This window comes from Mustelus asterias, chromosome 7 (genome assembly GCF_964213995.1).
Source record: "Mustelus asterias chromosome 7, sMusAst1.hap1.1, whole genome shotgun sequence".
Classification (NCBI taxonomy): domain Eukaryota; kingdom Metazoa; phylum Chordata; class Chondrichthyes; order Carcharhiniformes; family Triakidae; genus Mustelus; species Mustelus asterias.
In genome coordinates this window covers 39,742,494-39,766,425 of record NC_135807.1, presented here as the reverse complement: position 1 = coordinate 39,766,425, position 23,932 = coordinate 39,742,494, and the positions used below count along the sequence as shown (strand labels likewise).

Here is a 23,932-nt window from a genome sequence, read left to right as displayed (position 1 = left end):
GGACACCCTGTCTTTTTGGACATATCTCACTATTTTAATATTACCTGGCACTCCTACCAATTTTTTGACAAACCAGCTGATATTCCATCTGCCATGTTCTTGCCCACTCAGAGCAGGGCTACAGACCAAATTAGGGAATTACGGTGGGCAGCTTCTTCTTTGGCCAGCGCCGACACGATAGGCCAAGTGGCCTCTTACTGTGCCATAAACTTTCTATGATTAACGAGGGAGCACTGGGTCAGAGATGCATTTTTGCATAGTAGAGTTAACTAAGGCTCTGACTGTCTGTAACAAGAATCTCCTATGTCCACCTGAACAATGTTCAAAGCAGCAGAAGGAAGTTCCCTTTATATAACTAACATTCCTCCCACAAGCAGCACCTCAGAGATTAATTACGTATTCACCTTCACAATGGAGCCTTTTGGCCGAGTGGTATAATTTCCACTTATTAGTCACAAAAGCAGAGTTTTGAGTGCAACTTTGCTTCCAGTTGAGGGGACATTCAATGAGATATGCATTTTCTCGTGCTCCAGTAAAGGAAGAATGACATTGGGTTGGCAAAGTGGTGTCAATTGCCAAGATTATCATCAAGATATTCAAATCCTTTGAGGGCAGTATTTGCAGAAGTTGATTGCTTGAATGACCGCTGCTCAAGTTTCAGATAATTCTAAAGATGGACAATGACTCAACTGCACACCCGACAGGAATACTGTGTGACTTTTTCTAATCTGATATACAGCAAGAGGCAGAGGCTAGTTTTTAATTTCCTTGTAACCATGTCTCTGTAAAGGTGATTAGGTCTAAAATTATTTACCTTTTTGTGCCACAGTTCATCTAATTTCATTTCTCCAAATTAAATTTCTTAAAATTACAATTCGCTGATGTACAATTTGTTAAATTGTGTCTGTTCCCATCCCATTCTCCTCGTCTTTACCTACATTCTATACTGCTCTGATATTCTCTCTTTGCTTTCTATATCTCCCTTTACATGAACCCTCCCACCCCCTTTTTATTCTACAATGATAATGCTATTAAATGTCAAGGTTAAGTTGGTTAAACTGTCCTTTGTTGGTGATAGTCATTGAAATATCCTACAGTCATGGAAAGCACTATATTAAGTGAAAATCTCATCACATGAAAATTTTACAGCTACATGTGAAAGTTACCTTTGCCTTAGTAGCAGCTGAAGCCAGAGCCGCCGCAGCAGCTGTGACGATGTTCCCTTCGCCAATGTGATGTTCGAGTTTCTTCTTCCCAACATCCAACTCTTTGTCTTTTCCACTAACGTCGATGTTCTCCTTGTTCTCCTCTTTGTCTTTTTCATCTGTTACAACTGTCAGATCAGAAAGATCAAGTTAATTCGGAATATTGCAGAAATCTAAACTGTAGCCCAGTTAAACACAAATCTGGTTTTGTACACATCCTTTGGTCCCTTGAAGAACTGAATAAACCCATTAAGTTCTCCAAATTAGTGCTTGATCTTCCCTACCATAGAAATGGATTTGTTGTTTTATGACATGCTTAAAAAATCTAATTAAAGTCTTGCCAATTCTCTCTCAGAAACTGGAGTTGGCACAAAGGCGTCTCATAAGTAATTAGACAGCAAGTCAGGCAGATGGTAGGGACTTGCACCCACACGAACATAATAGTGACACCACTATTGACAATTCATTTTCCATACATTAAAAACCTCAGTTCAAAATGTTCTGCACTAATACCCCCCTCACCGTACAACCTTTACATGTGGAGAATGCGAATGAGACAGGTGTTTAGCAAAACTTTATAGTAGATTCAGTTTTCCTTACCATTGTTTTGTCCTGATCTCTAATAAGGATCTGGATGTAAAAGTTAAAAGCTTGCTAGGACAAGGCCGCACAAATACAAAATGTCTAAAGACAAGGTCAAAACTGATGTCAAGAAGTTCTTCACACTGTATGTACAACATGCAAACAGGATGTTGTCCACAATCCTTGTTGCTGTTCATACTTTATATCAGCAGTAGTCTTCATGGAGCAGCATGGTGATACTGTGGTTAGTCTTGCTGCCTCATAGCGCCAGGGATATAGCTTCGATTCCGACCTTGGAGGAAACCCATGCAGACAATGGGAGAATGTGCAAAATCCACACCCAAGTACTTGGGTTTCCTGCCACAGTCCAAAGATTAGGTTAGGTGGATTGATCATGCTAAATTGCCCCTTACTGTCCCAAGGTGTGTAGGTTAGGTGGATTAGCCATGGTAAATGTGCGGGGTTACCAGTTTTTAATGCAATTCTCTTCCTCTAATTCCACACCTTTCAATTTGCTCCAATAGACTTGTGCAGGACCTTAAAGGTTTCCCAAATGTCCATGCCCATTTTAGAAAATTAGGAAAAGATAATGCAGTCCATTATGCTGGAGATGGCTCTTGGGTAGAACTATCCAATACTAATGAGAAATCTTTCATGATTTTGAACAGCTTGAATAATCTCAAACTTCTCAGCTCTCAAGGAGAACTAACTTGGCTTCTCGAGTCACTTCACACTATTTGAAGTCCCCATCCCTGGTGCCAGCCAAATAAATCCACACTGTACTTCCTCTGTTGGCTCTCAACCCAAAGAATTAACAGCTTTTAAAAAAACATGATGCATCTTACTTCCTAACCATAAAAACCAAGAGGTTACACTTAAAATAGTTGGCAAAACACAGCTCGAGTGACCATTTATGGCAGCTTTTAAAGCCATGGCAGACAGACATTGGAAGTTCCAGGCAGTTGGATTGTGACAATTGAAGCCTCTTCTGTCAAAATGGGAGCAACAAGAAGGGAATCCACAGCAAGCCAAGTCACAGAACCGCAATGTATGTAATGGGATATCAGGCTGGAGGAGGTTGTGATGCTACAGTCCATTCAGTTCAGCAACTGTGAACAGGGAATTAGTGAAAACTTGTAATGACTCTGGCAATAATCCTTAGTGTTCCATTGTTGCTGATTTGCTGATCAAGTGAAACAAAATCCATCATCTTCACTGGCTCACAAAAATTCCACACAATGCTCCAAATGGCTTGCGATCCGAATAAATTAACATAGGTAGCGTTTGTATTTACCAGTTCTGACATTTAATAAGTGCAGTCTTCCCGAAGAGAGACACCCCACTAATCTCAAAGAACTCAAAACAGGTTTGCAGTGGTCAAGTTAGAAGGGATTTCCTCACTCTTCCAAGCTCAAGCAGGAATACTGCCAGAATTGAACTGAACAGCTCATTGTATTGAATGCTAGACTTCCCATCACTCTGCAACAAGACACCGATCAAAAGGAAGCTGACTTGCTAAATTTTGAGTTGACAGATTCCCAAAACACATAGGTGCTACGGTCAAGAAAACACACCAATGCCTTTAATCCCTCAGGAGGCTAAGGAAATTCAGCACGTCAACAATAACTCTTACCAACTTCTATAGATGCACCATAGAAAGGATCCTATTTGGATGCATCACAGCTTGGTTATGGCAACTACTCTGCCCAAGAACAGAAGAAATTACAAAGTTGTGAACACAGCCCAGCCCATCACACAAACCAGCCTCCCATCCATTGACTCAGTCTATGCTTCCCGCTTCCTCAGGAAAGCAGCCAATAATCAAGGACCCCTCCCATCCCAGTTATACTCTCTTCTACCTTCTTCCGTCGGGCAGCTGATATAAAAGTTTGAAAGCCATCTCTCTCCAACAGCTTCTTTCCCACTGTTAGCAGACTTTTGTAAGAAGTCTAACAACATCAGGTTAAAGTCCAGCAGGTTTATTTGGTAGCAAAAGCCACTAGCTTTCGGAACAGGCTGTCCCTTCGTCAGGTGGGTGGGAGTTCTGATCACAAACAGGGCACAAAGACAAACTCAATTTACATGAATAATGATTGAAATGAGAGTCTTTACAGCTAATCAAGTCTTAAAGGTACAGACAATGCGAGTGGAGGGAGCATTAAGCACAGGTTAAAGAGATGTGTATCGTCTCAAGACAGGACAGCTAGTGAGATTTTGCACATCCAGGCAGGTTGTGGGGGTCACAGATAGTGTGACATGAACCCAATATCCCGGTTGAGGCTGTCCTCATGTGTGCGGAACCTGGCCATCAGGCAGACTTTTGAACAGGCCTCTCAGATACTGAACTGATCTTCTCTGCACCTTCTCTGAAGCTGTAACACTATATTCTGCTCTATTACCCTGATGTACGGTATTGGTATGGATAGCACATAAAACAATACTTTGCACTATATCTTGGTACATGTGATAACAAAACAAAATCTAAACACCAGTAAAATGGATTGTTTAAATGCTATTCAGCTTAAAAAGACAGTTCAGACATTATCAGGCCAAATCTTCCATGGCGTAGCAATCACCATTGGTTTGCCACTCTGCTCCTTTTTACCTACCCTTGACTGGAGCTGCACATTTCTCGGCTGGACTTCTGACCTGGGTCTGCTGGGAAGTGTGCAGTGTAGCTACTCCTGTTCGTGGAGTCCATTAGTGCATTGAAGGATCATTAGGTAAATGAGCACATGTCCTTTTTCTACAGCAATTGCTAAAATTCCCAGTGGGTAAGATGGGTCAGGAGGTCCAGTTATTTGGGGACTGATGGGGGTAAGAGAGGATTACTCAAATTAACCAAAGTCTCCAATTTAAATCAGTTTTGCAGAGGTCCAGGCATACAGTAAAGCAATTTCACAATGGAGATTGAAACTTCTCAGGCAATTCCCATGTGTCGTCAGTTGGAGACACCCCCAGGGGGTCACCCAACTCATCTTCCCAGGTACCTCTGGGGTGCGACCCCTTACAGAACAAAAGGTCTGGCAAATATTTCATAAATAGGCACGTCAGGCAGATTATAGTGGTTTCCTAGTTACGTTGGCAGCCCTTCCGAGGCCACTACAATGCAAACGTCATGCCTCTGGTAGCTTCCCCGAACTGCAAATGGCAACACACAACTCGCCTTTTCTAACATCCAACAGCCATTCCATCGAAGCCAGAACAACGATGCAAAACTCCAGGGAAGAAGAGTGTAGGTACCCACCAGTCAAACTGATGTACAAAAGGAACTGTACAACAGATTGGCAGGTTCATTAACCATTGCCTGCGGTTTAAAATGAGGCCATAGCAAGTGCTGCTTAATCCCAAGGCAGCACATCCCACTTTTTCATTCAAATTGCATTTGACCAAACAGAACTGTATAGAAACTGCAATCAATCTTGGGAGAATTTCTTTCGTGAACACATGCATTATTCAGCACTGCTATTGGAACAAAATGAAAAGCACCTATTCAAGAAGAAAAATAGCCTCTGAAACAGAGCTCCACTTCACAACTTCATGATCTGCCTCACCCCATACAAAGCTTCTTTAAAGGTTACATTCACCACAGTGAAGGAGAAAACAGCTGAAATCCTGTCATTTAAGAAAAAGTATTCCATGCAGTGAATAGAACACTTAAAGTTGACAGTCCAAAATCTACAAAAAGTCCAAAAAAGTGTAAGAATATTACAGGGTAAACCAGGCATTAATACTGACTTTTCAACAGTGTAATATCCTGCAGAAGGACACAAGCTAAATTTGCCTCCCCACCAAAGTCTTTCCTTCCTCCCTTGTACTAGACTGACTTTTCAGGACATAGCAGTGCAGTAGGTACGGCACTGGACTCGCAACCCAGATCTTTTTGCTGTCTAATGCCATCACAGCAAACTATGAAACAGAATTCAAAAAAAGATGGTACCCATTTCAAAATATGGCCTCAGGCTCGCACCAGAAAATAAAGAAAACTGTGACTGGTTTAAAACCCGCCTATTCACTTCCTTCTGGAAAAGCAAGCTGCTAACCCTATGCAGAGCCAGGCTCCAGATTCAAACTCAAGTGGTTGATCTTTAACACCTTCTGAAGTAGCCAACAGTTGTTGTTTAAAAACCTAACACCACCTTCTCAGGGCAGTTAACATTCATCAAAAATACAGCCTTGCCAGAATCATCCACACAGAACAAGCAGCTCTGACCAAGCATTTTGAAGCTCTGATGCCTTGTCCACCTTTGCAAACTAGAGTGAGCAGTGCCAAATTATTTCACAAATGAGAACTCACAGCCAAGTTGAATTTCAAGAAATATTTGCACATACATCCGTCACTCAACCGTACTAGTTTGCTTCAGCTTACTGCTGCTCAGGAGTAGCTTAAGAGGTGACATTTCACACAATTGTTCTGCAATTGCTTTATTCCCATTCATACTGCAGAAAACCTCATAATTGACATTGCTGAAATATCTTGCAATGCCACACAGTTTGACTGGTCTACCACCAAAATGGGGAGGGACATCTGTGCCCAAATTACATCTGACAAACAGTTTTTGAGCACAGTGACAAACTGAGGTGACTTAATAGGTGCATTGTTTGGATTTTCCTTTAAAGCATTAACGATTTATGTTACTTCTGTGGATTCCAATAACTTTTAAACTGGAAACTACCCAGCTAAAACTGTTAAGTGTTCTCAATGTCCTCTCTGTTAATTCAAGTTCCAGGTAGCCAGATTGCATTAAATTTGAGAGAAGACTTATAAATTAAAGGCTGCAATGATAAAATCACCTTGCCTTTGAAATTCATGTCTTGCCAGCTCAAGTCACATTACTTTGCAACAACCCACTTTCATTATGCACATTAACCTTGGAGAAGACTACCTGGTCTGACCAGTTGGAGCTCCTCCAGCTTATTTTAATAAACTCAGCTGTGGAGGACCTCATTGCAGCACTTATCTTCTTTCCTCATTCCTCTTCAAATTTATACTTGGAAGGTAACAAACAAGAGAAACCTGTATTTAGTGCACATCCTTATTTTCCTAAAAGGCACTTGTTTGTCTCCATTTCCAGGGATTTGATCAACAGGGCCTTCAACTGCATCCAACCTATTTTTTGTACTTCTGCTCTCATCCTTTCCCCTCTCTCCAATCGGATTTCCCTCACCCCCACTTTCCATCTCAAGCCTCCAACATTCAAAAGATTATCCTCTGCTATTTCTGCCGCCACCATCAAAAACCTTCCCTTCGCCTGTCAATATCTTGGGGGGGAGGGGGGGGGCATTTCCCCATGACACCCTAGCTCACTCCTCTGACATTCAACACTCGTCCCCCTTCCACAGCATCTTCACATGCAATTGCAGAGGTGTAACACCTGCCCTTTCATCTTCTTTCTCCTCACTGTCCCAAGACCCTGCGCAAGAACTTACTTGTACTTCTTCCAATTCACTTCACCAAGTTCACAGTTGACAATTCAGTCTCCTCTACACTGGGAACATTTAACATGCAAGCTTGAGGAACAGCATCCCACTTTTCAATTAGGCACTTTTTAGAGCCTTCTGAAGTCAACGGAATTCACCAACTTCAGACCATGAACTTTGTCCTTGATTTTCTTTGCCATTACTCTGAACTAGGGGCAAAGAAATTCGCTACACCAAAAATACTACTTTCACCTACCTGGCTTCACATCCATGTTAGCCGTTTCCCCTTCTACAGGTTTTTCTGATGCCAGCTCCTTGGGAGATGAGACTTGCATCTTCTCTGTACTCTCAGAAACTGCTTCAGTCTCCTCCTTGTTTTCCACCTGGTAAAAGGCAAACATGTCTGTTGAGTATACACTTCTACATGGGTAACATGAGTTCATGGGTAAGATGGGTATAGAGGGATATGGGCCAAATGCGGGCAATTGGGACCAGCTTAGGGGTTTTTTAAAAAAGGGCAGCATGGACAAGTTGGGCCGAAGGGCCTGTTTCCATGCTGTAAACCTCTATGACTCTTCTGTCTACATTAATATTTTAGAGATAACATTTAATTATTCTTGCAAAATCACAATGTTAAGCGTCAGAGATTGCCAGAACAGCTAAACAAAAATGGTAGCTCAGAAGGTTACGCATGGTGGTTAATGGAGCCATCAAACAACAGAGATGGAGCCTTCAAATAACAGGTGAGCTTACTTAGCTGGAGAACTAGTGGTGTGATGTCCACACTGCTTGCAAAGAAATGCAATCCAGAGATAGGTTTGTTTTCTGTGTTAGAGCTCAAATAGTTGAAAAGTATTTATTGAACCCTGAAAAGGCTTTGTCACCATGGAGAGGTGTAGATCTTCAGAAGATTCCTTGGTTTCATTTTACTTGTATTTGGTTGAAGTTTGGACCTAGTGTGATTTGCCACTTTCAGAATCCCTGGAAGCTATTAGCAGACTCCAGGTAGTTAGGCTCAAGAAAAAACCCGGGAGCCGAAAAGGTGGTATAAGGTCGCTGGAGACAGATACTATCACCTCAGGCAGCTGTGTCATATTATGCTAATTTAATGTTTCTGTTAGTGGCCTCGAGACATTTTATTGTAATAAAAGGCACTATACAAATATAAGTTCTTATTGCTGTATATCAGCAAGCATAGGGCTAATAGATGAATGTGATCTGGTGCAAGTTAGGATACAGGCAGAGTTACAAATGATTCAGGAAGAATGGAAATGAAAGGCAGTTCAAACAAACATTGGAACATTAGAGCCTGAGTTTGATGAAAGCACGAATGAGGGCTTCAACAACAGATGGGCTGAAGCAGAAAGGTAGATGTGGAGATAAGAGAAAATTAGTTTTCTTGGTGAAGCCAACATCTCAACAACTTTCTCTCCTAATAGGAGGGAATTGACTCAATAACACCTTGGTCAGACTGGGTGGGAATTAGAAACAAAGGCTGGAAAACGCTGGTGGGAACTTGTATGTTATACTATTGAATAGAGCATCGTGCAAGAAATAATTGGAAGTTTAACAAAGGCAATATCATAATTGTGGGGGACTTGAATCCCATCAAATTGGCGAAGGCAGCCTGTCGTCGAATTTGTACAACACGTGCAACAATTTCGAGAACAAGCTATTTCAGAACTTGTATTGTGCAAGACGACAGGATTACTTAGCAATCTCAGTAAAAGATCCTCTGGGACAATAAGTAATATAACGGAATGAATATCAGGGACTGCACCGGCAGTTGTGTACAGTTTCAGTCTCCCTATTGGGGAAAGATACACCTGAATTGGATGCAGCTTTAGTCTCCAAATTTAGGGAAGGATATACCTGCATTGGAGGCAGTACAGCGAAGGTTCACTCAATGCTTTCCGAGGACAAAGGCGTTGGCCTATGATGAGAGGCTAGGTAAATTGGGCTTATATTCTCTGGAGTTCAGAAGAATGAGAGGCAATCTCATTGAAACGTACAAGATTCAGAAGGGGCTCAGAATAGGCAGAGATCGTTTCCCTTGGCTGTGGAATCTAGAACGAGGGGACATAGTCTCAGGATAATAGGTTGATGATCATGGGGAAAAATTTCTTCAAAGGATTGTCAATCTTTGAAATTCTCTGTGCCGGGAGTTCCCGATGTTCCACTGAGTATACTCAAGGCTGAAAGACAGTACTCCCAATTTTGGCACAACTCCCCACATGTTAATCTGGAGGACATTGCAGTGTCAATTGGGCAGAATACCATTTAACTTACTTTTTCTGGTTCTTGCCCTTCAGACTCCTGAGTTTCCATCTTTTCCTCTTCAACATCCGCTGCATAAAGCAAAAATGAAAACATGACAAAATTCTGCACAATTGCTATGATTCCAAAAACTCAATTCATACTTTTATGAAAGATAAATCATATTTGACAAATTTGCTCAAATTCTTTTGAGGATGTAACAGGGATAGAGGGGAACCTGCAAATATAATGGAGATGATTCTCCCAGCCTGCTGATCTGCTTTTGTAGCGTAGCGAGTCGGGAGACTCGAGAGGGGGCCATTTCGTGGGCTCCCTGCTGGCCTCCGGAAATCAGTGCAGAGTTGCCTAATGTATGCAAATTCTAATTTGCATACATTTTAAATAGCATTAGCCTCTCTTTCCTCCCCACCCCACCAGGAGTGGTTCACTCCAAGGGGGGTTTAGTATAGTTCCCCATTTGTGGGTAGCTGGCGGCCTGACCCCACTGCAAAGGTGAGGGGGGGGGGGGAAGCAATCGAAGCCTCCCTGGAGGGTCGGGCACCAGGGTGCCCCTTGGGCGTTGCCACCTTGGCAGTGCCAGCCTGGTCCCTGGCACTACTAAGGGTAAAGTGCCAATGCCCAGGGGCATCTGGGCACTGCCCACTGGGCATAAGGCAGTGCCAAGGGGACGGGGGATCCCACTACTACTCTGCATTTGGGTTGAGTGCCAGCCAGCGATTGGGGCTGAGGGGCGGCAGTATCAAGGCTGACCCCGGCATGTTCAAGGGGCCAGCGATGTGGGGGTCATGACCAGCGATTGGGAGGCCAGTAGTGCAGGGCCACTGCGCATGTGCCGATCTCAGCGCTGACAGATTGGCGCATGCGCAATGGCCCACTCAGCGCTATGCTGCCGGTCTCTCCAGCAGGAATAGGCCCCGCCCCCTGATTTTCAACAGGATTTACGCCACTGCACAGTGTATGGGAGATTCCTTTTGAAACTCCTACTGGAAAAAAAACTATTTATATTTCCAAAAGGCATTTGACAAGGTGTCGCATAAGAGGTTGGTGCACAAAGTAAAAAAAGCCTATGGAATTGGAGGGAGTGTGCTGGCACGGATTGAAAACTAGCTGCCACAGAAAAACAGAATTGAAATAAATGGGTCCTTTACAGAGTGGAAAGATGCAAAGAGTACCGCAGGGATCAGTTCTTGGACCGCAATTTTTCACTATTCACATTAATGGCCTCGTGGAAGGAACAGAATGTAAGGTTTCCAAATTTGCTGATAATATGAAGATAGCTGGAAGGGCATGGTGTGATGAGTATATCGCAATTCTGCAATGGGATATAGATTGATTGGGTGACTGGGCAAAAACCTGGCAAATGGAGTTTAATGTGAGATCATGCACTTTGGTAGGAGGAATCAAAAGGCAGATTATCTAAATGGAGAGAGACTGCAGATGAGTCAAGTACAAAGGGATCAAGGTGCATTAATCACAAAAGACTAATCAGGCAGGACCATCAAGTAGTTAAGGCGGCAAACAGCATTTTAGCCTTCATTGCCAAAGGAGTTTAAAAATAGGGAGGTTTTGTTGCAATTGTACAGGGTGCTGGTGAGACTTCATCTGGATTACTGCATATTTAAAGAACAAAACAAAGTACAGCACAGGAATAGGCCCTTCGGCCCTCCAAGCCTGTGTGAATCATGCCTTAACTAAACTAAAAAGAAACCTTCTGCCCTTACTCAGTCCATATCCCTCTATTCCCTCCCTATTCATGTACCCATCCAGATGCCTCTTGCATGTTGCTGATGTGCTGACTTCCACCACCTCTTCTGGCAGGGCATTTTAGGCACCCACCATTCTCTGCGCAAAAAACTTACCTTTGGTCCATTACCTAAAAAAAGGATATCGTAACACTGTAGGTAGGCTAACTCCTGGGATGAGAGGACTCTCATATCGAGAGAGACTGCCAGACAAGATCCTGATCCTGAGGGGGCTTGACAGGGTAGATGGGGAGACCTTTTCACTAGTGGGAGAGTCTCGAACAAGGGGACATAGCTTCAAGATAAAGGACCGGTCACTTAAAACTTAGGTGCGTGGAAATTTCTTCCCACAGAGGGTGGTGAATCTCTGGAATTCTCTGCCCCAAAGCATGGTGGAGGCGGATAAATATTTGATATATTGGGGAATAGAGGGCTATGGGGAAATGGCATAGAAAAGGAGTTGAGGCCGCCACAGATCAACCATGATCGTATTGAATGCCGGGGCAGCGTTGAAAGGTCTGATGGCCTACTCCTGCTTCTATATCTTGTGTTCCCCAACTTATTGGCGGAGAGCACCCAAGAGCCATCCTCATTTACCCACCAAAGACCAGAGTGGAATAGTTGTCATACAATTAACCATCCCAATCAGCTCTAGCTGAAGTCATATTGGTAACTGCATGAATGGAGATGATAAGCAACTGCGTGCTACTATACCATGCTAATCATCACAGTCTAGATCCAGAAGTGCAAACATTCAATAAGGCTCAAGGGACAACTGGGAATGAGAAGTCGACTTGACTGTCCCCGCCTGAGCCCACTAATAGGGGAGCCAATTGTAGCCACTTTGCTAACTGCACAGATCAAAGCTCTGACTTGATGATCGTTATAATTAACCTAATGGGGTGTTTTATGTGCACGTATATTACTGTGGTGTTGATTAGTCCTTTTAGAATTTACACTTGGAGATTTGCGAATAGTTTCTTATCCTGCTGTCTCCTCACTGGTGGGCAAATCCCCTAAAGGAAAACAGCATATAAATGGAGGACTTCGATTTAACCACTGACAGCCTAGCAGTTTCCTCGTTACCAACCTAATCCCACATAAATCAGAAGATTCGAGAAGTCTAAATATAAATTGCATCAATCTTAAATGCTGATTTGAAAAACATCTCAACTGAAATGAGATGCAGATAAATCTAGGTTTAATAATAATTTACAATTAGCTTATGTGTAATGATCAAGTAATGGAAATATATCAGTCAAGCTGTTACGTTTTGCTTAATTGCCAACAATGCAGGATACTAACACACCATGTGACTAAATGTTTAGTTGACAAATAAGGCACACCTCATAGCCTCATGCCAGTGCAAGCCACACCTCCATGGCTTAATTACAGACCAAATGCTGCAAAGCTGTAAAGGTTGAGCAGTTCAAGTCTGGGACCATAGTCCCTGGCAATTAAAGCTCATCAGTAGTACTCGATAGCTATGACTGAGGGGAGTGAGAACAGCAGTGAAATTTCAAATAATCAGCTCCATATCCTAAATTAGTTTAGCTTGTAGTAACTTACCAGAGAAGCAGTTATTCTCTTATAAGTTACGAGTTAGAGCTCGACATAGCACACTCTCTCACCTCAAATAAGTGGACAAAGAAAAGATCTTCAGGCGTCTCACTATCTCAGTAGAAAGCCATGAAATTTAATGAAATAACAGGAAAGCCATCATGAGGACCAAAATATTAAAGGACCAGTCAGGAGACAATAAGTAATGACATCCATAGATGACCACCACTCTTAAAAACCAATTACATACCACCTAAACCAATCATACGCTGGCCAGGCCAGGGTTTAAAAGACAACTGAGCATGCATGAGGTGCATCAAGGAAAGAGTTAAAAAGCACTGGCTTTCAGCTGGCAGGTGCGATGAATTGGAAACTAAAGACAAGAGACTGCTTTGGGGGCATGCATGCGTGAATGAAGACTACATGCTACCTTGTGCCCTCGGCTGTGAATCAGGAACAATCTTGAGCCAGTGGAATCGCTGTCTAGGTTTATTCAGTATTACTTTTTTGTTGTTTAATAAACGTTTCTGAGTTACATGACTAAATTGTATCCTATTGGGTGAATGGTTAAATCTCAAAACAAAAAAAGTTCAGACTCAGATTTTGAAGTTAAGCACCCCCAAAAACTGATACATAAGCACCTACATACCCAGATTGAAATAACAAGCAAAGCAAGCTTCCACCTACTGCAAACATTTGAGGTGGTTCTTGCAATTAATTTTTCTTCTTTTTAAGGCACATGGTATTAGTCTGTTCCATTTTAAATACTGATAGTAATTCATTTACTGTGAAACTGACTCAGCCCTGGCTCTCGTGGTTATTCCCCTCCTGTCAAGTCTCAGGTACTGGTTCAAGTTCCACTCCACAACAATCTATGCTGACACCAGAGGAGTATTGATCAAGTACCGCACTGCTGAAAAGGAAACATGCTATCAAAGCTTCCCATCTTGCACTCAACAGGACAGCTCCCAAGAATGTTCAAACAGTAACAGGGAGCCATTTGTATTGCACGAGAAGAAAGTGTTGATTGGTTGCAAGGGGACTCTGAATGGTGGAGGCAGCCCCATGGAAAATGAAGTATGAAACAGTTAATTGATCAGGTTGGTTCAAATTCAAACCAATCAGGTCAACTCAGATTGGCCAAGACATTGCCCTACGGAGCGAACATTCTCCATAGCTATTGTTTACTTGAAAAAAGGCACAAAAGATTTCATGACACTATTTTGAAGAATAGGAGTTATCCTCTGGGTCTCTGCCAACATTTATCCCTTAAGCAACGTCACGAAAAAGATTGATTATCTGGTCATTATCACGCTGTTGTTTGAGAGTTTGCTTTGTGCAAATTAGCTGCTATGTTTTACACATTACAACAATCACTACACTGCTATAGTATAGTGCAGAGGTACTTATTTGAATCCAAATCACTAAGATGTTCAGTGTTTGTGAAAAATACTATTCAAAAAGAGTGAACAGTATAGTATGGTTTGATTTCAGTTTTAAAATGAGTATACTCACCTGAGAATTATTTTTTGTGGCAAGTACATTTTCAGCTGCATGGATGAAATCACACCAGTTAGCGCACTCATACAAAAAAAAGCATGTTTTATTATACTTCCAATTGCACTGGCACATGGAAGATCTTGCATTTGTCATTGTGCAAATAATTTTTGGCAGAAATTTAAAACATAATAATTGCACTGTGGAACAACAGTACAATTTGTGACCAACATGCTGACTGTGCCAAAAACAGAAACTCTAGTTCGATATGCCAGTCCCATGGGTCAATGCTGCTCACCTGTGCAGCCCAACATAGCTGGTTCAGTTCAGATCAGAAAATGTCTTCACTTACTTGGACAACAGACAAGCTAAAAAACTGCTAGTATAAAACCCATCAATGCACAGTGAAACTGAATTCACTAGATCGGAGAACCTGTGAACTGGCATCGGGAAAAAAATACCACAAAAGTTTCTGGATCGTTACACATCATGGCTACCATCGACATCATTATATAGATGCAGCCAAATTCCCAGCATTTTGTTTATTTTTTAAAAAACTCATTTACGGAATGTGAACAGCGCTGCTGGACCACCCCAATTGCCCTCAAGAGGGTACTGTTTGGGAGGGAATTTCAAGATTTTGATCCAGCGAAAGTGAAGGAACAGCAATATATTTCCAAGTCACGGAGCGGCTTGGAGGGCTCAAGTATCCCCATGTGTTTGATGTCTTTGTTATAAGCATTAGCAGTTATGGATTTGGACAGTGCTGCCCAATGTTGGCGAGTTCCTGCAGTGCATCTGGCAGATGGTACACACTGCTGCCACTGTTAGTCAGTGGTGGAGAGAGTGAGTTTTTGTGGAAGGCATACCAATCAGACAGGTTGTTGTGTCCTGGATGGTGTCAAGCATTGTTGGAACTGCACTCACTTAGGTAAGTGCAGAGTATTCCAACACACTCCTGACTTGCGCCTTGTTGATAATGCACAGGCTTTAAGGAGCCAGGAGGTGAGTTGTTCATTACAAGATTCCTAGCCTCCAATCTGCTCGTGGTCACAATATTTATATGGCCAGTACAGTTCAGTTTCTGGATGTTCATCACAGGGGATTCAGCAATGGTCATACCATTGCATGTCAAGGGGCGACGGTTAGGTTCTCTTGTTGGAGAAGTTAATTGCCTGCCAAATGTTAATTGCCACTTGTCAGCTCAAGTCTGGATATAGTCCAGGTCTTGCTGCATTTGGACATGAACTATCTGCATCGGAGGAATCACACATGGTGCTGAGCAAACATCCCCACTTCTGATCTTATGATGGAAGAGAGGTCGATGAAGTATGATCGAGCCAAAGACACCTTAATCTGTGTGACTTTGTCTCCTGCAAAGATTAGCCTTGGCAGTTAGTTCACATCAGCAAACAGTAAAAACGAATTGGATATTTTCATGGAAACTTTTAAAAATGGAGATTGGCAAGATTGCAATGCCCAAGATGTTACACACTTGTTCTTCCCTCCATCTGAATACCAGATAAGGATTCAAACACAACCTAGACCAACATTACAATACAGCACCAAGGGAAAGCAGGATATCAGAATGCAGAACTGGCACTAAATTAGTGGTTCATTCAAAGAGCTATTGTAGACACAATGGGCCAAATAACCACCTTCTGTGTTGCAACAATTCAGTGATTGTGAGACAAAAAGTTTGTGCCATTATTTAAAAAGGGTGCGAGGGTTAGGCCAGAAAACTATAAACTGGTTAATCTGACTTCATTGGAGGGCAAACTGTTGGAACAATTCTGAGGCAGGTTAAACGGTCGCTTAGAAAGGCATGAATTGATCAGGGACACTCGGCACACTTTTGTTAGGCAAAGATAGAATTCTTTTGAGGAAGTAATGAGGACAATTGGGGAGGGTAGCACATACACATCGCTACATGGATTTCAGTATGACACTTCACAGGGTCCCACATGGCAGACTGGTCAGAAAAATGAGATCTCATGGGATACAGCTCAATGACAGGAAGTAGCAGGTAATGGTCAATGGATAGGTTTGCGAATGGAAAGTTTTTTTATTGTGGTGTTCCATAGGGTTCAGTGTTGGGGCCTTTGTTGTTTGTTGTATATATTTAATGACTTAGACTAAAATCTGGGAGGCATGATTGTGTCATCTGCAAATTACCCAAAAATTGGCTGTGTAGTTGATGCTGAAAAGCATAGTTGTCAACTCCAGAATAACATCCATGGTTTGGTTAAGTGGGAGACAAGTGGCAAATCGTATTCAATCTGCAAAAAAAATGGTGAGGGCATACAAAGCAAGGAAATACTCAATAAAACGGAAAGATACTAAGAGGGGTTGAAGAAGCAAGAGATCTTGGAGGTCCTTGAAGATGGCAGGACAGGTGGTTAAGGTAGTCAAGAAGTAAATGGAATGCTTGTCTTTATTGAGTGAGGTATTGAATACAAAAAGCAGGGGTGTAACATTGGAATTGTATAAAATGCTAGTTAGGCAACAACTGGAGTGGTGTACAGTTCTGGTCACCACATTATAGCAAGGACATAATTACTCTCCCGGGAGTGGAGAGAAGATTTACAAGAAAGTTGTACAAGAAAGGGGCGACACGGTAGCACAGTGGTTAGCACTGCTGCTTCACAGCGCCAGACCCGGATTAGATTCCCGGCCACTGTCCGTGTGGAGTTTGCATGTTCTCCCCGTGTCTGCGTGGTTTTCCTCCGGGTGCTCCGGTTCCTCCCACATTCTGAAAGACGTGCTGGTTTGGTGCATTGACCCGAACAGGCACCATACTGTGGCAACTAAGGGAATTTCACAGTAAATTTAATTGCAGTGTTTATGTAAGCCTTACTCGTGACTAATAAATAAACTTTTTTTTGCTAGGGCTTGAGAATTGCAGCCGCGAAGAGAGATTGGATAGGTTACGATTCTTTTCCCAAGAACAAAGGAAGCTAAGGGGTGACCTAATCAAGAAGTACTAAATTATGAGGGGCCCAATCAGGGTAGGCAAGAAAGAATGGTTTACCCTAACTGAGGGGTCAATTACCAGTGGGCACAGATTTAAGGTGATTGGTGGAAGGATTAGAGGGAACAGGAGGAAAGCTTTTTCACCCAGTTCACTGCCTCCGTTGGTGTTTGCAACTAAAATGCTCAACTCACTTAAAAGGTACCTGGATCTGAAGTAACCTGCAATGCTACAGACCAAGTGCTGGAAAATCAGATTAAAATAAGTGACTAGTTTATTTTTCTCTATTTTGGCTGATGCAGACACAATGGGTAAATGGCCTCTTTCTGCATCTTTCCAAGGTAAGCTGCTATCCTCACTGTTAATTGATTCTTTTACTTCAGTTTGTGGGATATTACACTTGGAAAATGTCTACTGTACTTGGGTTAGTCCCTACACATCTTAGTTCTAATACCTACACTCATCTCATCACCAGTAGGCAATGGTATCACTCGACTATTAATCCAGAAACTCGGCTGATGTCCTGGGGACCCAGGTTCGAATCCAGCCGTGGCAGATGGTGGAATTTGAATTCAATAAAAAATATCTGGAATTAAGAATCTACTGATGACCATGAAACCATTGTAAAGTTTTGGAAAAACCCATCTGGTTCACGAATGTCCTTCAGGGAAGGAAATCTGCCGTCCTTACCTGGTCTGGCCCACATGTGACTCCAGAACCACAGCAAAATGGTTGACTCTCAACTGCTCTCAGGCAACTAGGGATAGCAATAAATGCTGGCCAGCCAGCGATGCCCATGTCCCACAAATGAATAAAAAGACTTCAAACTCTACTAGCTCCTTACGCCCCAAACTGACTATGATCCTTTTTAGCCTCAATATCTTCTTTTATGGTACCACTTGATGGGAACTCAGCAATCACCCCAAAGTCATACATCCCTGCGCTCAGTTAGTATCTATTTCTCCTTTCCCTGTTCCCTTCATTTCACCATCCATTAAGTGTCTCCAAGTAGCATATATATTCTAGGCTACTGGAATAGTCTCTGCCGGCACTTTTACTATGACATCCCTCAAAGGAGAAATAGATATTAAATTAGTGCAGGGGTGTCCGATTCTGGGGTGATTGCCGAGTTCCCATCAAGTGGCACCATGAAAGAAGATATTGAGGCTAAGAAGGATCATAGTCAGTTTGGGGCATAAGGAGCTAGTAGAGTTTGAAGTCCTTTTTTAAAAGAACAGTTTCATGTCTCTTGAGGGAATGAGGCCCTCCAATGTGGAACGTAAAAGATCCTAGTAAACTGCTCAAACCAGTGTAGGCTAGTTTACCCAATGTTATGGCCAAATCACTCAACCAGCATCACCAAAACAGATAATCAAAATGTCCTCTGTGGGACCTGTGCTATGTATAAATCAGCTGCCTCCCACAATACAATGCAGATTACACATCAAAAGTATTTTACTGGTTGCAGAGTCCTTTGCAATGTCCTTGTCTCGGTCATTCTTTGTCACCATCCGCAAGCCAGTTTGCTTCCCGTTTCCTTCTCCTAGCAGTTGATACTGACTTTTAAGGGATGTTATGACAACTACATGAGTAGGATGGGAATGTAGGGATATGGTTCCCAGAAGGGGGACGGGGTTTTAGTAGTCAGGCTGCATGGTCAGTGCAGGCTTGGAGGGCCGAAAGGCCTGTTCCTGTGCTGTAATTTTCTTTGTTAGAAGAACAATCGACAGACTGGCCCCAAGGGGAGGTGGAGGTTATGGGACAAAGGCGGGGGGGGGGGGGGGGGGGGGGGGGGGGGGGTGGTGGTGGTAGTAGGTGGGTTGCTGGGGGAGGGTTATCTGGAGTTCCTTGACACGAGTGTTGATGGGTAGGTAGGGGGTTTGAGGGTTTCTTTTTTTTATATATATATATAGGGTGTGGTTAGCGAAAGGGACCCTTTCTCAGATTAAGAGGTTAGAGATATAGGAAGTAGATAAGGAGATTTTCACAGACACTTGTCAATCTTTGACATTTGCTATCCCAAACAGCTGGGATGCTCCGTCATTAAGTATATTCTAGACAGTGGCAGATAGATGCTTGGGAGCTATAAAAGAAGATAAAAAAACCCAAGAAAATTTTCCAGGTCCAGATGAGAGCATGAAGCTGCATTAATAGCTACAGGTGTAATGTAGCACCCTGCCCTAAGTAAGACCGGAACAAGGAATTTTAGGATTTTGACTCAATGGTAATGAAGGAACAACAACTTGGAGGTAATGTTCCTAAAAGTAGTTACGGAAGCCTTGCTGAATACAGTGCACTGCTGCTGGCTTTAGGGTAAGTTTTCTCTAGGACACACAACAGATCATGTCTTTTGTTTGAAATAGTGCTGTGAAATCATTTACACCCACAGAAGGAAGGAGGTGGCCCCAGTTTAAGGCCTCATCCAAAAGATGCAATCCTCGAACAGTGCGCAACCTCAGTGATGTACTTTAATGCCAATCTAAATTTCGTGAAGTTTCATGAAAAATATTAAGTGAGATGCCAGGTCTTGATTGCGGTAGTTGTAAAGCATAGTACTTAGCTCCATACGACGAGAGATCGAGCAGAAAATTAAAAAAGTCTTCCAACTTTTATTGTTCAGTGTTGTGTGTTTCAGGGTTGGGCATAACTGTAATGGCCCATTTTGTTGAACAGTGTGGCAGTACCCTTGGCAGAATTTCATGCAGCGTTTTGTTGAACAAAACAACTATGTTTGCTGGTAATCTTTGAACATAGAAACATAGAAGATAGGAGCAGGAGAAGGCCATTCAGCCCTTAGAGCCTGCTCCACCATTCATCACAATCATGGCTGATCATCCAATTTAAAAGCCTAATCCTGATTTCTCCCCATAACCTTTGATCCCATCCACCCCAAGTGCTATATCTAACCGCCTCTTGGATACATTCAATGTTTTGGCATCAACTAGTTCCTACGGAAATGAATTCCACAGGCTCACCACACTTTGGGTGAAGAAATGTCTCCTCACCTCCGTCCTAAATGGTCTACCCTGTACCCTCAGACTGTGACCCCTGGTTCTGGACATCCCCACCATCGGGAACATCCTTCCTGCATCTACCCTGTCTTGTCCTGTTAGAATTTTCTAAGTCTCTATGAGATCCCCCTCTCATTCATCTGAGCTCCAGCGAAAACAATCCTAACCTAGTCAATCTCTCCTCATACATCAGTCCCACCATCCCCGGAATCAGCCCAGTAAAACTTCGCTGCACTCCCTTGAGAGCAAGAACATTCTTCCTCAGAAAAGGAAACCAAAACTGCAATATTCTAGGTGTGGCCTCACCAAGGCCCTGTATAATTGCAACACATCCCTGCACCTGTACTCAAAACTTCTCGCAATGAAAACCAACATACCATTTGCCTTCTTCACCGCCTGCATGCTTACCTTCAGTGACTCGTGCGCAAGGATACCCAGGCCCCGCTGCACACTCCCCTCTCCCAATTTACAGCCATTCGGGTAGTAATCTGCCTTCTTGATTTTGCTTCCAAAGTGAATAACCTCAGTTATCCAAACTATACTGCATCTGCCATTGATTTACCCACTCATTCAATCTGTCCAGCTCATGCTGAAAGACCTATGCATCCTCGTCACAGCTCACCCTCCCACCCAACTTGGTATCAGCAGCAAACCTTGAGATGTTACATTTTGTTCCCTCATCCAAATCATTAATATATATTGCGAATAGCTGGGGTTCCAACACCGATCCCCGTGGCACCCCACTAGTTACTGCCTGCAAATTTGAAAAGGACTCATTAATTCCTACTCTCTGCCAACTCGTTTTCTATCCATCTCAATACACTTCCCCCAATCCCATGCGCTTTAATCTTGCACGATAATCTCTTATGCGGGACTCTGTCAAATGCTTTCTGAAAGTCCAAACATACCACATTGACTTACTCCCCCTGATCAACTCTACTAGTTACATCTTTAAAAAATTCCAACAGATTTGTCAAGCATGATTTCCCCTACATAAATCCATGCTGACTCTGTCTGATCCTGTCACCGCTTTCCAAATGCTCTGCTATATAGCCCTTGATAATGGATTCGAGAATTTTTCCCGCGACCGATGTTAGACTTATCTATAATTCCCTGTTTTCTCTCTAACTCACTTTTTGAATATTAGAGTGACATTAGCTATCCTCCAATCTGCAGGGACTGTTCCAGAGTCTATAGAATCCTGCAAGACGACCACCAATGCATCCACTATTTCTAGAGCCACTTCCTTAAGTACTCTGGGGTGTAGATTATCAGGCCCTCGGGATTTATCCGCCTTCAATCCCATCAATTTTCCCAGCACTATTTCTCTATTAATATTAATCTCCCTCAGTTCTTCCCCCTCACACTTGCTCAGGGTAGTTGAACTCTTCAGCTAGGAGCAATATGGGACAGAAAATTCTTTGAACCAAATCCACCTTTTTTCCCTGTAAGAGATGAGGGAACTCAATCCTAGGTATTCACCATTTCTCCTGGGATGTATGAAGTGGAGACAAAACAACAGGTTTTGGGTTGTTGCACAAACTTGCCCACGGTCAGAAAATTTGATTTGATTTATTGTCACATGTATTAACATAATAAAAAGTATTGTTTCTTGCGCGCTATACAAAGCATACTGTTCATAGCGAAGGAAACGAGAGAGCGCAGAATGTAGTGTTACAGTCATAACTAGGGTGGAGAGAAAGATCAACTTCATGCAAGGCAAGTCCATTCAAAAGTCTGACAGCAGCAGGGAAGAAGCTGTTCTTGAGTCGGGGGGAAGAGAGAGACACACACGGACGGACCAGAACAGGGTGATGGTGATCTGGACACCTAAAAACTTGAAGCTCTCAACCCTTTCTACTTCGTCCCCATTGATGTAGACAGGGGCATGTTCTCCTTTACGCTTCCTGAAGTCGATGACAATCTCTTTTATTTTGTTGACATTGAGGGAGAGATTACTGTTGCCGCACCAGTTCGCCAGAGTCTCTATCTCATTCCTGTACTCTGTCTCGCCATTGTTGAACGTATGATTTTAGTGGGTCGGATCTCCAACAAAGTCAATTTTACCTCAAAACTTGATATGAAATGCTAAAAAGGGAACATGCCCTCCACCATCACCATAAACAGAACTGGCCATTCAATGCACTGAGACATCTGGCAGTGCACTAAATGGCTACCATGTTTCTCTCCAGAGCATTTGAAGTGCTCTGATAAAATCCTGAAAATGTTTCATTGCAACAAAAGGGGCTTAAAAAAAAAATCAGCTAACAGTGGTGGAGGAAACCCTTCAAGATTTGCACATCCAGATATTTATTTTAGGTACTATATTTTAATGACAAGCTGGGAAACACTGCTGGCAATTGTTAACCAAAGCATTAGAGTGCACTTAAACATGGACAATTATCTGCAGCTCATCAGTTTCAAAACCATACATGCAAAAAAGCTTTTAAACAAACATCATGTTTCCAAAATTAAGAACAGGAACAGCACCTTACAACAGCTCACTTTGCTGCATGCAGATGCCAGCATATCAAAGCCAATTACCCGGTTGCAGTTTGATGAGAGAAGATGGTTGAGCCTTTTCGACGGGTCAGGCCAAGCGTGATGGAAGGGACACGAAAAGTATCACAGCAAACGCCAGCTGGCAGGAAGCTACCCCTGTCTCATGAATACCATGACCAAAGGCTTTGCCTCCTCTGAAAGGATGCTGTAGGTGGTTTGGAGTTGCGTGCATCAGTATAATGAATGGCCAGAAGAAAATGTTTTAAATCCTAAAGACCAGCCTCCCCCATACAATAGCAAAGCATGTATGATGTATAGCTAGGTTATTTTTTAAACATTTTCAACATATCTAGAAAAATTCTTAGGTTCAGTTGCTGGCTGAGTTGGTGCATGTAGAATGTAACCACGTTCTCTACCCAAAATATTCCAAGTTCAATTCCTGGTCTGCATGGCACAACCTGACTTCAGTCAGAGATGATTGCCAATGCACAAAAAAATAATTCAGCACACTCAAGAACAGAGGAAAAAAACGAGAAGGTAATCAGTTATACCATTCTGGATTAGAACTGTCACCTCCCCATTCCAAAATGGTTTACAAGAAGTTAATATGTATAGGTGTTCAGTGTTTGAATAAATGGCTGTATACACAATGTTGAGGCTCACGTGGATAACAGTCTCACTAAAAGGGTACTGAAACAATGAAGCTATACGACAGCATAATCTTTCTACCAAATAAAAGTTTAGTTCAGTCTATTTATTAGTCACAAGTAAAGCTTACATTAACGCTGCAATGAAGTTACTGTAAATTCCCTTAGTCACCACATTTTGGTGCCTGTTCGGGTCAATGCACCTAACCAGCACATCGTTCAGACTGTGGGCGGAAACCAGAGCACCCGGAGGAAACCCACGCAGACACGGGGAGAATGTGCAAACTCCATATAGACAATGACCCAAGTCGGGAATCGAACCCGGGTCCCTGGCGCTGTGAGGCAGCAGTGCGAACCACGGTGCCACCCATGAAGTATGATGCCAGGGAGATACAAAGCACCTATGCTGAGCCAGTGACAGGTCAATGGCTGCAGAAGCTTGCACCACCAGGACAAAAGGTGAAAGTGGGATTAATTTCCGATTCCTTTCGCCAAGGACACACTGGACAGAATACTC

General features: G+C 42.8%; 1 protein-coding gene across 2 annotated transcripts in view; it reads right to left on the bottom strand.

Annotated features, from left to right (window-relative positions):
• Positions 1 to 23,932, bottom strand: part of LOC144495656 (SWI/SNF complex subunit SMARCC1-like) — a 153,813-nt gene that overhangs the window by 44,432 nt on the left and 85,449 nt on the right. For both annotated transcript variants that reach the window (XR_013498303.1, XM_078215923.1), the window contains exons 22-24: positions 9,498 to 9,556; positions 7,465 to 7,591; positions 1,167 to 1,333 (exon numbers count right to left, since the gene is read on the bottom strand). Coding sequence is in view for 1 of the 2 variants with exons in the window: in XM_078215923.1 (XP_078072049.1) it covers positions 1,167 to 1,333; positions 7,465 to 7,591; positions 9,498 to 9,556 (353 nt within the window). In the remaining variant the exon portion in view is untranslated. The remainder of the gene's footprint in view (positions 1 to 1,166; positions 1,334 to 7,464; positions 7,592 to 9,497; positions 9,557 to 23,932) is intronic.